This window comes from Sycon ciliatum, chromosome 9 (genome assembly GCF_964019385.1).
Source record: "Sycon ciliatum chromosome 9, ocSycCili1.1, whole genome shotgun sequence".
Lineage (NCBI taxonomy): Eukaryota > Metazoa > Porifera > Calcarea > Leucosolenida > Sycettidae > Sycon > Sycon ciliatum.
The window spans coordinates 13,974,375-13,989,865 of NC_088651.1; the positions used below are offsets into that span (position 1 = coordinate 13,974,375).

Sequence of the window (15,491 nt, forward strand, 5' to 3'; positions counted from 1 at the left end):
GATCGAAGAGACTTTCCAGTGAGATATTCTTCAAGCTACTGGCCGCCTGTGTGAAAACATGTTCCACACGCCACACGTCGCCAATCGAATCAAAACTCGCCTCGCTGAACTGATTTCGGAGCTCGGGTCTCGACAAAATGATCAGTCTCACTTGCACGTCTGAAACGCTCGGTTCGTTGAGCCCTTCTTCAACCATGCCTTCTCCCATATCTACCGTAGCGCTTACATACTCCTGAACTAACAATTCTTTCAACCTGCACACTGCCTCGGGTATGTTTCTTACCTGATCTGCTCGACCAGTGGCAAGACTTGCTTGTGTGCTGGCAGACCCGTTCGCTGCGGGCTCACCGCTATCCTGACTCGAGCACTTTGCTTCATAGTCATTACGACTGCTGTTCTCCGCTTTGCTCGCCATGACGCTGAATGGCTCACACACCAACACCTACCAGCATAAAACTACCTTGTTTCTATTCGTCCTATTCAATGCTAGTGTGTGCTGCTGGTTTTCAGCCGCGAAGAAACACTGGTAGATTCCAAACTCAGCTACTGTTCATGATTTCAATACCTCGCAATTTGACAACAGTCAAAGGCACTTTGTCTGGCGCGTAACTAGTAACACTCAAACTCAAAGCTGGCTTTGTCACAACAATGGCAACAATCAATCAGCCCATGTCTGTTTTACTGCCTTCTTTTTTCTTCTTTTTACTTCACCACTGTATAGACTACACTGTCTGAAGCAGTTTTGTACTTGCACACAGTATGTGGTCGTCTTGAGTCTTGACGTGACCATGGTGACCGGGCCAGACTAACTTTGCTGTGTTCGAGCCAGGGAGTCGTAAAAATTAATACTATTAGTATTAATTTTTACGACTCCCTGGCCGGTTCGAGCTATATGGCCTAGGCGCGGCTGTCAAGAAGCGGCAACTAATACTTAGAAAGATGGCGTCGGTTCGAGATGGCATGGTAACCGCGCACGTGCCGTGGTCCGTGACTTGCTCATGTATGCACGCAAATGCAAGTCACAAACTCACAAAGATCGTCTTTGCATTTGGAGAAAATATCTTCGACTCTCTTTGGAGGTTGGCGAGGTTTGCCTAATCTTTACTTGATTGCGATGCCGGTATGTCCTCTCAATAATTAGAACAAAGAGAGCTGATGATCGCTTCAATGCTGAGCAGAAGTAACAATCAACTCTCCTCATGTCCTCAGTGCCAAAGGCAGACGACTGCAATTCCACAACGCTCATTTCACGATGATGGAAACAATAATCGTGTACGAGTACTATAGTACACACTTGGACCATTTGGTCATCCCTATTCTAGCAGCTAGTCCGTCCAGCAACCAGATATTGACTATTACGATAAGTACAACTGCGTGAACGAGGGCTCACCCAGCAAATTCAATTCAAGACGTGACTCCAGTCAAGAATTAGGGTCTTTACTCGAGAACTTCACAAATACAGGTCAAGGCACCCCACAAAACTGATAGATGGCACGAACGAAAGACAAATAGGCTAGACAAAGTGTCCCAAGTGATTGAAAACAGCAGATCTACCAAATAAGACAGCTACATGTGCCTAAACATCGATTCCCATACAGTAGAGAGTAGTATCAGGCAGAATGAAAGCCTTGGAAGTGCACAAATACAGCCACGACCGCCACAAAAATTGGACGACCGCCACAAAAAAATTCTCATTGCTCTACCTCCTTGAAGGGTGAAAGTTACCAGTTATCCTATAGCGATGTCAGTTTATGCCTGTTGGAACCCCCCACAGCCCGCACGAAATACCTTTCAAATAATTCCAGGATGCAATTGCAGCTCCAGACAGGAGGAAGAAGAACACCGTGAAAAATAACGGCAACGATGCCCAAACTCTCGGTAAACGGCTGAAGTCTTCCTGAAGATGTTAACATTGAATAGCCATCGATTACCAGCGTGGTTTGGTGACTTTAGAACTGTTTTGAGACTTAGAACGAAGCGATATCTCAAATTTGATGGAATTGTTACCTGTCAAATGCGTGGGCGAGCAGGCCAGCTGACTGGTTATGCATGAACATGCATGAGCATGCATTGATTTTTCATGGTTCACGTGCAGAAAACTAAGTAGTTGCCGCGATCCAAGTGCAGCTAACAGCCGTGTAGGCTATAGCGCGGAAGGCATGCCGATATGGATCCTCATCATGAATAGAAAAATAATTCATTATTGTGTAAATTTAATTACACTCAATCTGCGGACAGAATTACTGTTTCGTCCTTTGTGATTGTAAATAATTGTTGACGATGGAGACGCTCAAATGTTGTAAACATGAACTGAATGATTGGAACTGCAATACAACCGCTGCTACATGTATGCACGAACTGCTGGGAGCTCTGCGTACTGATGGGTTACGCAAGTGCCACGCTAATCACTTGTCACTGATGCTGGCGTACTAGTGTCCCACAATGGAGTTGAGAGATGTGCGTAGCAGATCAGCGGATAGTATTAAATTAAAATTTTATAAGGCAAGTTAGTTTTAATTGTTCGAATTGCATGAGATAAGGTTTACGCGGGAGATGATTTTTTCTCTTTTTCTAAACGTGTTTGTAAATACTAAGTAACGTAATGTGTCTGGCGTAGCATCATGCAGGGGACAACCACAGTCTGTTGAATCCGCGTGACTGTGTGTGTGTGTGTGTGTGTGGTGTGTGTGTGTGTGTGGTGTGTGTGTGTGTGTGTGTGTGTGTGTGTGTGTGTGTGGTGTGTGTGTGTGTGGGGGGGGGGGGGGGTGCGTAAAGGGTCGGTGCCACTGGTGCGGCCATGGTGTTACCAATTTCTCAAAACGTCGGTCCACGTAGAACGTCCAAAACCGGGGAGGAAAAGTTTCGATGTATGATTTTGTACACTGGGGAGTCGTAAAATACTGACTACTAGTACCCTGTCATCAGCAACACTCTACGTACAGTGAACTATCATAGATACACAGTCTGAAACTAGTGTATTCTACATTGGAATATCAGACTTGCAAGTTGTAGATCTACCCAGTGGCTAGAAGATACACCGGAATGCACCCAGAGAGCACGATTTGACTTCTAAATTGCTAAAACTGAGTACAGTGTGTCAAGCTCTGTGAAACACGAGGTCTCTAACGCTTCTTGCCGCTACGGTCAGAGTTGACTATAGGCTACCAATGCCTGTTTACCTGTTATGCACTCTTTAGTATGCAGGAAATGCACTTGGCATGCGCTACTGTATACGGTAAAAGCCCATAATTATTATGATATTCTGTCTGGACAGCACCCATAGCGGAGTTGCACATTCTTTGGAGGTGGGGGTATGTACATGTACTGTTGGTTTTATGCATGGGTGGGGGTATGTACTGTTGGTTTTATGCATGGTGGGGTATGTACTGTTGGTTTTATGAATGGGTGGGGGTATGTACTGTTGGTTTTATGCATGGGTGGGGGTAGGTACTGTTGGTTTTATGCATGGTGGGGTATGTACTGTTGGGTTTATGCATGGGTAGGGGTATGTACTGTTGGTTTTATGCATGGGTGGGGGTGTGTACTGTTGGTTTTATGAATGGGTGGGGGTATGTACTGTTGGTTTTATGCATGGTGGGGGTGTGTACTGTTGGTTTTATGCATGGTGGGGTATGTACTGTTGGTTTTATGCATGGTGGGGGTGTGTACTGTTGGTTTTATGCATGGTGGGGGTATGTACTGTTGGTTTTATGCATGGGTGGAGGTATGTACTGTTGGTTTTATGCATGGGTGGGGGTATGTACTGTTGGTTTTATGCATGGGTGGAGGTATGTACTGTTGGTTTTATGCATGGGTGGGGGTGTGTACTGTTGGTTTTATGCATGGGTGGGGTTTGTACTGTTGGTTTTATGGAGGGGGGGGGGGGGGTGTACTGTTTATGTACTGTTGGTTTTATGCATGGTTGGGGGGGGGGGGTGTACTGTTGGTTTTATGCATGGGGGGTATGTACTGTTGGTTTTATGCATCGGTGGGGGGGGGGGGGTGTACTGTTGGTTTTATGCATCGGTGGGGGGGGGGGGGGGGGGTGTACTGTTGGTTTTATGCATGGGTGCCATGCCGTGGGCGTGTAATCGCATATATCTGCTGGAGACGGACCACTGAGATGGAGTGGTCCCAGAGCTCTCGAAGCACAAACTGTGCATGTTGGAGGCCTGTGCCATGAGGGTTCCCCTGCCTTGTTTTTGCGTCTACGTACATGTACTTGTACAAAGAGATATGTTACCAGTTTTCGGTGTTAGTGTAAAGCAGCCCATTTGTGTGCTTTTTGAAAACACATGAATCTCTCTCTCTCTCTCTCTCTCTCTCTCTCTCTCTCTCTCTCTCTCTCTCTCTCTCTCTCTCTTGGTGTGCCTGTGTGTCTCTATGGCTGTTTTTCAGGAATGCTACAATTGCCAAAGGTGCAGTAGTTTGTAAAGAAGCCATCCTGAAAGGTGATGTGACGATAGGAACCGGTACAGTCGTACATCCCAAAGCACTCATACATGCGGAAGCCGGACCTATTGTCATCGGCAACAACAATATCATCGAGGAGCAAGTCGTCATCCATAACCGGTGGGTGCACTGTTTCCTTCTGCGAATTCTGACCACCGTGTGTGTGTGGGGGGGGGGGGGGGAGCTGTACATGTGTGTGTGTGTGGGGGGGTGGGTGTGTTGGTGTGGCTGTGCTTATAGCAAATAGTGAGTAGGTATGTTGCCATCCGGCTCGACTACTTGAAGGTATACAATACTCTGTTGGTTTCGTTTCCTCATTTATATCCCGCTTTCTCCCTTTCTGGCGGTCTTTCATTCACTTTCTCTGCCTGTGTCTTCAGCCCAGAACCAGTTTCTGAAGGAGAGACTGCGCCGAAAGACAAGCTCACCATGGAAATTGGCAGCAGCAATGTGTTTGAAGTGGGTTGCCGTATCCTCTCATCCCACTTTCCTATGTTTTTGTTGGGTATATTTTACATTAACCCAAATCATTCGGATACTGAGCCATTATGTAAAAAAAGAGAAGAAACATATGTGTTAGAGCTAGGTCTTGGGTCGCTGAATGTCTCAGTAGCCTGTCAGTTTTGTGCCCTATTATCGCACTTTCTGACTGTTTATCATCTTGTTACAGTCGTGGATAGTTGCTGCATGACTCATTTTCATGTGTTTCTTCTCTATTAACACAAATCAGTGTTAACTCCACAGTACAATATCTTAGGCATAACATACTGTGGAGTGCAAAGTACTAGGAACCGCCCGAATCACTAAATTTGTTCTACGTCTCAAAACCAGCTGGCTTTCGCCGATGCCTGTCCTTGGAGCAATGAGGCCACAGACATGAATACATTCGTTGGTAACGTTCCATGCTCCTCGTGAAATAGCAGACGTTATTACGTCGTCACGAACGTTGCACCGTCTAAGGTGCTCCTTGAGGACACTGGTGATGCTATCCGAGTAAATTGACAATCCCTTGGATATGCAGACGCACACAATGTTTGTACAACTATGCTAGGCGAAATCCTGACTTGCATGGCCCGTGAATCCTTGTTCTTGACCTGCCCAGTACGCGAAGCCATCGATTTTTTTACTTGAATGCATGGTAGAGTGTGTTTGAATGCATGGTAGAGTGTGTGTCTGAGAACATGGTTCATCATTTCTTTTAACGACAAAATCGACAAGATCTAGTGTTGGGGTGGGTGTGATGAAAATTATGCCTAGATCCGTAGAATATTTCTGCGTAACTGGAGGAGCTGTGGTGATGGATTTCATTTTCATCTCCGTATGTGCTCGATTCAATTACCTTAACTTGTTGCTGTTGGTCAGGTTGTGAATCATTACACATTGGAGATAACAACACGCTAGAGTCGAAATGTGAGTAGATTACCAAGGCACATTTGCTCATGCCTGCGTGTGAGTGTGTGTGTACGTATACGTACGCATGCGCGGGCATCCACGTCTGTGTCCTTGCTTGCGCGCGCATGTGTGTGTGTGTGTGTAGCTGCTGGAGATGGCTCTCTCGAACATGGTTCCTGAGTCCTTGACCTCTCTCTCAGCTGACTGCCGTCGCTCGTCTTTCCATGTTGTCGGCCCCACAAGGGGACACGTGACCGCAATAGCAGTGTTTACCAGGACCAGGACCGTGTGTGTGTGTGTGTGTGTGTGTGTGTGTGCCCATGGGTCTGTTGCCAACAGGCTCGGCTGCTTGAAGGTGTAATGTTGTACCTGCCACCTTTGTTGGTTCCAGGGTTCATATATTTTCTATTTGAAGTATACATACCTGTCAACCATGGACTGCTTCTGGCTAGATTAACTCTTGTGTAATCAATGGTGCTAGTGAAGCTTTTATCAGATCCACTCTGATTTAGCCACTCACACTAGTAGCAAGTATTACCTTCACTGGGGGCAGGGGTAACTGCAGTTGGATCCCGGGACGGATACCCTGATGCCGTCAATCCTTTTTCTGCACCTTGTCCTCACCCACTTACTGAGGTGTGGTGAGCCCATAAGTGGGGTCATTTTCAAGTCCACCCAGAGTTTTGGGGATTTCAGGGGGTGTCGGTCGTTGGGCGGTTCAATAACCAATTGAGTCATCTTTCCAAGATTCCTTTTGAGTCTCTCTCCCCTCTCCCGGGGGGACTCACGTGACCAGTTTTGGTAGTGAGCAACAAGTACAAGTACAGTACAGTGTGCCCATCCGTGTGTACCAGCTAGTTTGGCTGGTGTCTGCACTACACCATATAGTGGCTCAGTTTCTGGGTGTGTTGCCATCATACCCGACTGTTTAGTTAGAATGTGCATTGGTCAAGATCGGTGTGCTGTGGTGTGTCTGTCTGTCTGTGGGTCTGTCTGTGTGTATGTGTGTGTGTGTGTATGTCATTTGTTTACTAGGTCATATTGGTGTGAAGTCAGCCATGACTAGTGGTTGTGTTCTGGGAGCATGTTGTCATCTGACCAGTCAAGAAACACTGCCTGAGAATACGGTAGTGTTTGGCGAGGGCAATCTGCGTCGAGTGCAAGGTGATAAGCCCACGGTAAGTTGTGTGTGGGTGTGGGTGTATGTGTGTCGCACATACCCCTTCGTGTCCTCTTGAGCCAGTTCTTATTTGTACTTGCATGCAGGAGATTGAGGTAAAGAAAAACACATTATTGTTTGCTACCTCCTCTCTAGCAGTAATAAATTACTGTTGGTTGTGCCTTTCTTACTCTAGCTGTGCTTAGCTCTACGGTCACATGATCTGGACAGGACATTGAATGCCTTGAAAGTGCTTGAAATTTGTATCTGGTCATGGACGATTATTGGGAACTCGTGGCCTGGCACGAGGAAAACATGGATGCAGTGAATGGGGTTTTCGGTCTTTGACCACATGCTGGTGAGCTGATCTACTCACCTCCCACCGCTTTAGGAGCTGCGTCTGCGCCTTGAAGGGTAGTGGCGTTCCTACGGATGCGGAAAACTCGGCCTCTATAATAGATAAACCGAGTCTCACGCGAACCGTGACATTTTTTTAAATGTACGATTGGTCTCGACTTTGAGTTTTCCGCGGTGTATGCTCTGCTCTCCGTTATCCCCAAAGGACGTAGCTATTCGGTGTGCAGAATATATCCTTTTTTCACAATTTTAACACTCTAGCACCACTTATCTTCAGGTTGATGCTCTCTCTCTCTCTCTCTCTCTCTCTCTCTCTCTCTCTCTCTCTCTCTCTCTCTCTCTCCCACCGTGTCCAACTCACAGGCACCGACATTACAGCTGGACTTCCTAACGAAGATATTGCCAAACTACCATCACCTGCAGACTTCGCAGTCGGCAGCCCCAGCAGCACCAGCAACATCTTGACCAAAGTTATCCTTGTCGTATCCACCCTATGTAATCGTCTGATTTTGCTGCAAACCAGCATGTGTTGATTGCGATTCCCCCACGATACCACTGACTAGATCAGCGTACTGGTTGCCTTATCGAAACCTATCAATTTCCTCTGCATGTTCTGCTGTGGGACATGTTATCGTGTCTCATTCTTTCACATGCTGATCATACAGCACAGATATTGTTTTAATAGTCACTCCGCAGAGTATTGCTGGTGTGCGTGTTCACGCCAGGTCGGTGAATTGTGGATTATGCATTAGAGACTGCTATAGGTACCGGTAGCCGTCCACGATATCTCTTCTGAGGCACATCGCGCAAGTGTTCTGCTAACCCCGGACGCCAGAACTTTCTCAGCTATTGCTCGGAAGTGCCCGTTCAAGGCTATAAAGCCTATAATCTCTGTTGCTAGCAAATGCCTGTACAAGGCTATAATCTCTGTTGCTAGGAAATGCCTGTACAAGGCAATAATGCCGTCGGCATACCTCAGTCTGACATGCTGAACTGTTCACCTCAACGCTCCACGAGCGTATAGCTCAAGTTTTCCTGCTGCTATGCCATCACCTCCACAGTAGGTAGGTACAATCAGACTTTCACCGGTCAATCATGTATTTGATTGTATAAAGTATTGACTTGTCTTCTTGTTGTGCATGTCGACTTCTTGCTACTGCGGCCTCATGATATTATACTTTTCATATCATGGATGATAATAATCATAAATTTTGTCATAATATCATGGATGATAATAATCATAAATTTTGTCATGATATCATGGATGGTGTCAATCTGGCAAACAATTGTCGTTGCTGTTAACACTGTAGTTAGAATACACACACGCGTTATTTGTTTCTTACATGGCTACAATCTTATGTATTGGTGGCACATTCTGACATCGTTCTTGTATCGTGTGATCCAGAATTTTGCTTTTCTACTTCGAAGTACTCATGCTTGGTTGTGTATGCGTGTGTGTGTGTGTGTGTGTCTTGCAAGCTGTTGAACGGTGCGGGGGCGGGGTCATGTGCCTTGTTTCAGAGTGCGTGTTTGGCCGGGGGGGGGGGGGGGGAGGAGGGCTGGGGGCTTTTTCAGCCTGTGTGTGGGGGGGGGGGGAGGGTGCCGCTGCTTGTCTGCTGGTTTACCTAGACAATCCGGTCAACGATATTTACGATGCCAATGCACTACCGTATTTTCCGGAGTATAGTGCGCACTTTAGATGTGCTATTTTAGGCCCTAAATTGCAGGTGCGCACTATGCTCCGAATATGAAATGCATGTACTTCAATGCAGATTGAAGTGCGCACCCCCAATGAAGATTGGGGGTGCGCGTTATACAAAGGTGCACACTATACTCCGACAAATACGGTATTAGAGACTGTGCTGTTATTATTTCAAACCACCCTCACCCCTGGTCATTATTGGAGACCTGGGCTTTTGTTAGGGAAAATACGGCCAAATGCTGTCGCATATCCCATCACTGCTCCGAATTCCAGTAAAATTGTATCCGTGAATGAAACTCGTTTGCACCATAGCGTGGGTCTCTCTGATTCTGTATTGTAATGGTACTTCAGTATGATCATTGTTGTAAACATACTTTAGCAAGGTGTTGATGGGAAAGGAAAGTCCAGCGCAATCACACACAGTTCATTGTTACCCGCTACAGCCAGACCTCGCATAACTGCACACCTACATGTACGTTTTGCACAAAGATATCCGCATAGGCGAGGGAAGCGGATAATCAAACACACACATACTGAATGTATGCATGGCATATGCTGTAAATCGGTAACCAACGATTTTCTTCCGGATGGCGAGGGATCCGGATAAAAGAGGACCGGATAAGCGAGGTCTGACCGTATCAGGAAATGTAGGCCAGAGAAGTGGATTGTGTAACGCGGTGATTTTACAATCACCATGACAACCTTTCCAGTACCTTCCACTAATTTGACATGCAGACTAGTATGAACCTGAGAAGCAACACATCCTCACTTGACTGGACAGATGGTTCACATTGCAGTATAGTGGGACTGTGTCAATTATTTTCACTGCATACTCTATGGACTTACACTGGTATTACATGTATGTAGTGCTGGACTTTGACAACAATTTTCTATGCAATCTCAGAAACAGGTCACTGTTCCAGGGCATCCTAGGTATGCCACGACCCTCACTGGATAGAATGTAACCGACATTAATTACCGTAAAGTCGCGGATAAAAGCCGGGTTCGCATACAAGCACATCGCGGATAGAAGCCTGAAAATCAAACGGGTCAAATGCATACGCCTGTCGCGCGTAGAAGCCCGGCGTCTATGCAAGCGCGGATCGGGTGGGTCAAGAGTGCATGCGCTATGTACGGTGCATAGTAAAACTGCCGCCATACCGGTAGTCAGTGGTAGATCTACGCGTGTCGCCCGTAGAAGCCTGGCATACAAGCCTGGCAAAACATCAGTGGTGCATATCAGCATGGTTTGCATTAAAGCCTGATGCAGAAAGCGGCTTATGTGCTTATAAGCCTTAAGGCTTTTATCCGCCACTTTACGGTAAGTAAACTACACACACGCACACACATGCCTCCCCCCCCCCCCCATTCAGTAAACTATAGGCACACACCCATGCACACAGAGACACATGAACCCCCCCCCCCCCCACACACACACACGAAATCATGCACCCCCCCCCCCCCCTCTCCCTTCCCCCCTCTACAAAAGTACACACACGCAATGAAGTGTGTAATAGTGATAACAACGGGCAACATGCCATGGTCCAAATCACCTGCCTGAGATTTGTACACGTTCTCTCTGCTTGAGAGGTCAATGAAATACACTACATCCCACTAGCAATATGCTAAATACATACATGAATTGAGACAACCAACATGAAATTATTCCACCACGGCACAGCATGCACTCCCAATCGTTATGATACAGAACATCAACAGGCCATTTACGTGCCGCGTATTTGAACGGGCCTGGGCTGTCACACTAAATTCGAGGATAAAGCCACAGTTCAACAATGCTGGTCTCCCCGCCCAAGGACAAAGAATCTTGATGGGCCGGTCACACCGTCCCGACACACGCCGACATAACACACAGTGCATAGCATACTCATATACATTATCAATGTACAGTCTGAATAGCAGCAGTTGCTAGTCTCATAGCTCAATGACCTGAAGGACATGTGCAGTGGGAATGGCAAATATCTACACTACAGTCTACTGCGTGTATCTGTCAACAGCATACTAGCTAAGAGTGGCAGCAGTGGAGGTGTGAGTGTGTGTGTGGGGGGGGGGGGGGGCAGTGTGGATGATTGTATAGAGTAAAGAGCAGCAGTGGAGGTGTGTGTGTGGGGGGGGGGGGGGGGCTGTGTGGATTACTGTATACAGCATAAGAGCAGCTTCGCTTTCTTGTTATTGGGTAACTTGCCCGTTAGAATCTGCGAAGTAATTTTAAATAAACAACAACAACAAGCAGTGGAGGTGTGGGGCGGGGGGGGGGAGGGGGAGGTGTGGGGAGGGGGGGGAAGGGGGAGGTGTGGGGAGGGGGGGAAGGGGGAGGTGTGGAGAGGGGGAGGTGTGGGGAGGGGGGGAGGGGGAGGTGTGGGGAGGGGGGGGGGTGATTGTATACATGTACGTAAATAGTTCGATGGTAAACCTATCATGTAGATATTCTTGTTTAGCCTGGATTGTGAGACGGAGATCTACAAAGCGACTAGACTGGGTACCTGGCTATGCAGGAATATGAATGATGTCTCTATGGTTACACGTCAGTCAACTGACCGAGTGGATGACAAAGTATAAGTGTCATGTACAATGATGATGGCAGTCACGTGTACATGTGTACATTGATACCAAAGTACACTGTTTGTTCTATGTTCTATGTTGGAAACGAGTGGAGAAGAATTTATAATGATGCGAGTAGGCAGCAGGATGTGGATTGAGGATAGCAGAATGGAGTTCAGGGTGGGCGGAAAAGCATGGTACAGTCAGAACTCGTTTAATCGCACACATCCGTTTTCCACAAAGATATCCGGATAGGCGAGGGAACCGGATAACCGAACACCGATTATGTTGGATGCCACAAGTATGCTGTAAATAAGTAACCAGCTATTTTCTTCCGGATGGCGAGGGATCCGGATAAAACACTTAGTGGGTAACGAGAGGGGGGGGGGGGGGGGTGAAGGGGGTTGGAGAGCAGAAATACCACCACAATGACGTGGTGACTAAATGTCCTGGAAAGCCTTAGGGTTATCTAACAGTAAACCTGTGTATGTGCTGTAAGCCTAGAGAATACACAGTCGAGGACTACTGGTACTGCTAGTGGTACAAAATCTGTATTGGTACAGTTTTTAATTGTTTTCTTCTCTTACATAATCTGTCACTGCATACTAGTAGACTGTTTCAGGATAATGTGGAATTACTACCGACTATGTGTCTAGTTATGCATCATTAGATGACGGTACTGGCAAGATAGCTGCCGTACTACTGTCACTGTTTTAGGCTGAGATCCGTGTCCAAGGAAGATCTATAGGAACTGCTGCTGAAGAGACGTTTGCAGGCGTCCACGGAGGCCTGTTCAGTACCATCGGCCACGATTGTTAGTTTCTGCAGTGAGGTATGGCTGTTGATGGCATGCAGGAATGCAGTGACGTCATCGTCGGTTAGGCTATCCTGCTGTTGTGGCTCACGGTGATCACTGACTACTAGCTTTGTCATGCAGGGCCAGGCAGTGTGCAGGTTTTCTGTCAGGACGTTGATGCAGTGTGCCCAGTGTGACTGTTGAATGTGTAATTTAGACAGATGTGATGCACTATGCAGTGCTGTGCAGATCATGCGCAGACCCTCTTCGTCAATACAGTCACAGCAGCCCAGGAAGAAAACCTGGAGGCGGGGAACGTCGGCAAGTGCGTCGGCCAGGAGCAGTGCGGGGATGCTGGTGACCTGTTCTGACGTTGTTACCTCTCCACTGCTTGTAGCCTGTGCTGGCTTGGTGTGGACTGGGTGTGATGCTACACTGCTACTGGAAGTATCACTGAAATCACAGCCAGCCACCAAGATCGTTTCCAGTTGTAGGTGTGATGACTTGATAACGTAGAGGATCTCCTGCAACTGCCAGCTACAGTGATAGATATCGAGACGGGTGATGTTGCTACACTTGAGTAACGATGCTGGCAGTGACACTGGGAGGTCTGGATGCAGGTTGTATATGCCCACAGTCCTCATACTGCTGTGGTGGACATTGATGGCTACATCATAGGCACGCAACACTGCAGGATGATATTTACCACTGATCAATACATCCATGCACTGCAACGCAGCAGCAACACAGGACATGGGATGGGTGTCGTTGCCATGGTGATGAGAATACTCAGCATAGCACAGCAAGGCGAGATCCAAGTTTCCGCAATGCTCCTCCGTTATGTCGTTGTGGAAGGGACTGTTCTGTAGCAGTGGTTTATCTGGCTTGTTAGCAGTAAGAGACTGTGCGAGTACCTCTTTACCCATACGTCGGAGAGCAGTAGCCAGTGTAGCAGGCGTTGCGTCCGGGCAGCGTTCCACCCAAGCCAGCAACATTGTACTCAGGAATTCCTCACCCGTAGACGATCGACCGTATTTGCTGCGATTCTCGACGTACTGTTTGCCACTTCGTCCGTCGATTTGGTCAGATAACAACTCTTCCGATAGGCGATGGATTTCCTCGTAGTTTAATCCGGCGCTAAGGACCTCGAGCATATCCAGTGGGAACATGTTCAGTGCCGTCGTGTCAGCCAAACCTTCACCGTCACCATCCCAGTTTTGCCAGTCTCTCTTGCCTGACTTTTTCCGTGTAAGTAGACCGTTGATCAAGCAGTCAGCCTTCTCCGCGTTCAGCTGAGCCGTCAGCAGCATCCAGAACGTGCGTAAGTGGCTGGTGCGGGGTCCCAGTGACTCAACCAGGCGAACAACATGTGCCAATGTTGTTGTCTTGTGTACAGCCACATAGCGAGCAGCCAGAGACTCTTGTAATGTCCGGTGGCTGAACATCCATAACCGGTCCGTATCCCTGCTGCTGCTGTCGGCCAGTACAAGAAGGCCCAGTGACTTTGCTTCCCTGGCAATCGATCGTGCCTCCAGGTCAGCATCAGTGAATATCAGCTGGTGCTTGTTCAGCATGCAGAAAGAGAACTTTCCGAGATCCAGGATGAGGGACTGCACACGAGCGGGGATCGCATTCCAATTCTTGTACGACTCACCGGTGTGACGCTCTGCTACTTGGATAGTCATCATCTCAAAGATATCCGAGAGACAACGGGGCAGGGTGCGTTTACGACAGTGGAAGATCTTGCACGTCTGCATGGCCAGGAATGGTGTAGCCATCATACTAGCAAGGTTCTGGTCACGCCGTACTGCCGTTACCAGTGCCGATGCTTCTTCCGCTGATCTCAGCACCTTCCCGATGTACTCCTCCACATCCTCCTGCCGGAAACCCACAAGTTCCACTCGCCGATCAAACTGCTTTTGATCACACAGGCTCAGTAGCTCAACGCACGGCCGTGACGTCACTACCAGACGAAGCCCCTTCACTTTGGACCCGTTGATGACGTCACGAACAAAGCCACTACACTCACTAAGGCGGATCTCGTCAAGACCATCTAATATTAAGCACACTCGCTGCGCTTGCTGGCGTACAAAGCCATCGATGCTCTTGCGCTCATCGCTCGTAAACTCTCCCTGCTCTTCCACACCAAGCAGAGAGCATATATTCGTCGCTTCTCTGACCTCCTTGTTTCGCAGCTTTCGCGCTACCACCAGATCAAACGACGTCCACATTTCATTCCGGGCCCATTTCAATGGAGCCACTTTGGTCAAGGCGAATGTTTTGCCGCAGCCAGCACTGGCTACAACCAAGATGCGATAGGTTCGACCACCGCTAGAGAACTCCACCATCCGCTCTTTATCAAGATCGAAGAGACTTTCCAGTGAGATATTCTTCAAGCTACTGGCCGCCTGTGTGAAAACATGTTCCACACGCCACACGTCGCCAATCGAATCAAAACTCGCCTTACGGAACTGATCTCGGAGCTCGGGTCTCGACAAAATGATCAGTTTCACTTGCACGTCTGAAACGCTGGGTTCGTTGAGCCCTTCTTCAACCATGCCTTCTCCCATATCTACCGTAGCGCTTACATACTCCTGAACTAACAATTCTTTCAACCTGCACACTGCCTCGGGTATGTTTCTTACCTGATCTGCTCGACCAGTGGCAAGACTTGCTTGTGTGCTGGCAGACCCGTTCGCTGCGGGCTCACCGCTATCCTGACTCGAGCACTTTGCTTCGTAGTCATTACGACTGCTGTTCTCCGCTTTGCTCGCCATGACGCTGAATGGCTCACACACCAACGCCTACAATCGTAAAACTACCTTGTTTCTATTCGTCCTATCCAATACTAGTGTGTGCTGCTGGTTTTCAGCGGAAGAAACACTGGTAGATTCCAAACTCAGCTACTGTTATTTCAATATCTCGCAATTTGACAACAGTCAAAGGCACTTTGTCTGGCGCGTAACTAGTAACACTCAAACTCAAAGCTGGCTTTGTCACAACAATGGCAACAATCAGCCCATGTCTGTTTTACTGCCTTCTTTTTTCTTCTTTTTACTTCACCACTGTATAGA

At 47.8% G+C, this 15,491-nt stretch overlaps 1 protein-coding gene across 1 annotated transcript; it reads left to right on the forward strand.

Annotated features, from left to right (window-relative positions):
- The first annotated feature begins 2,217 nt into the window (after positions 1-2,217).
- LOC135824976 (dynactin subunit 6-like) lies at positions 2,218-8,780 on the forward strand. The gene is made up of 6 exons (XM_065337713.1): positions 2,218-2,457; positions 4,399-4,572; positions 4,833-4,921; positions 5,815-5,862; positions 6,880-7,022; positions 7,724-8,780. Coding segments are annotated over exons 1-6 (558 nt in total). The 5' UTR covers positions 2,218-2,455; the 3' UTR covers positions 7,826-8,780.
- The last annotated feature ends 6,711 nt before the right edge of the window (positions 8,781-15,491 follow it).

Bases quoted from the DNA above. Each gene is read 5' to 3' on its own strand.
- LOC135824976 (XM_065337713.1), top strand. The intron at 4,573-4,832 runs GTGGGTGCACTG...CTGTGTCTTCAG, and splicing joins CAAGTCGTCATCCATAACCG to CCCAGAACCAGTTTCTGAAG. The intron at 4,922-5,814 runs GTATCCTCTCAT...GCTGTTGGTCAG, and splicing joins TGTGTTTGAAGTGGGTTGCC to GTTGTGAATCATTACACATT.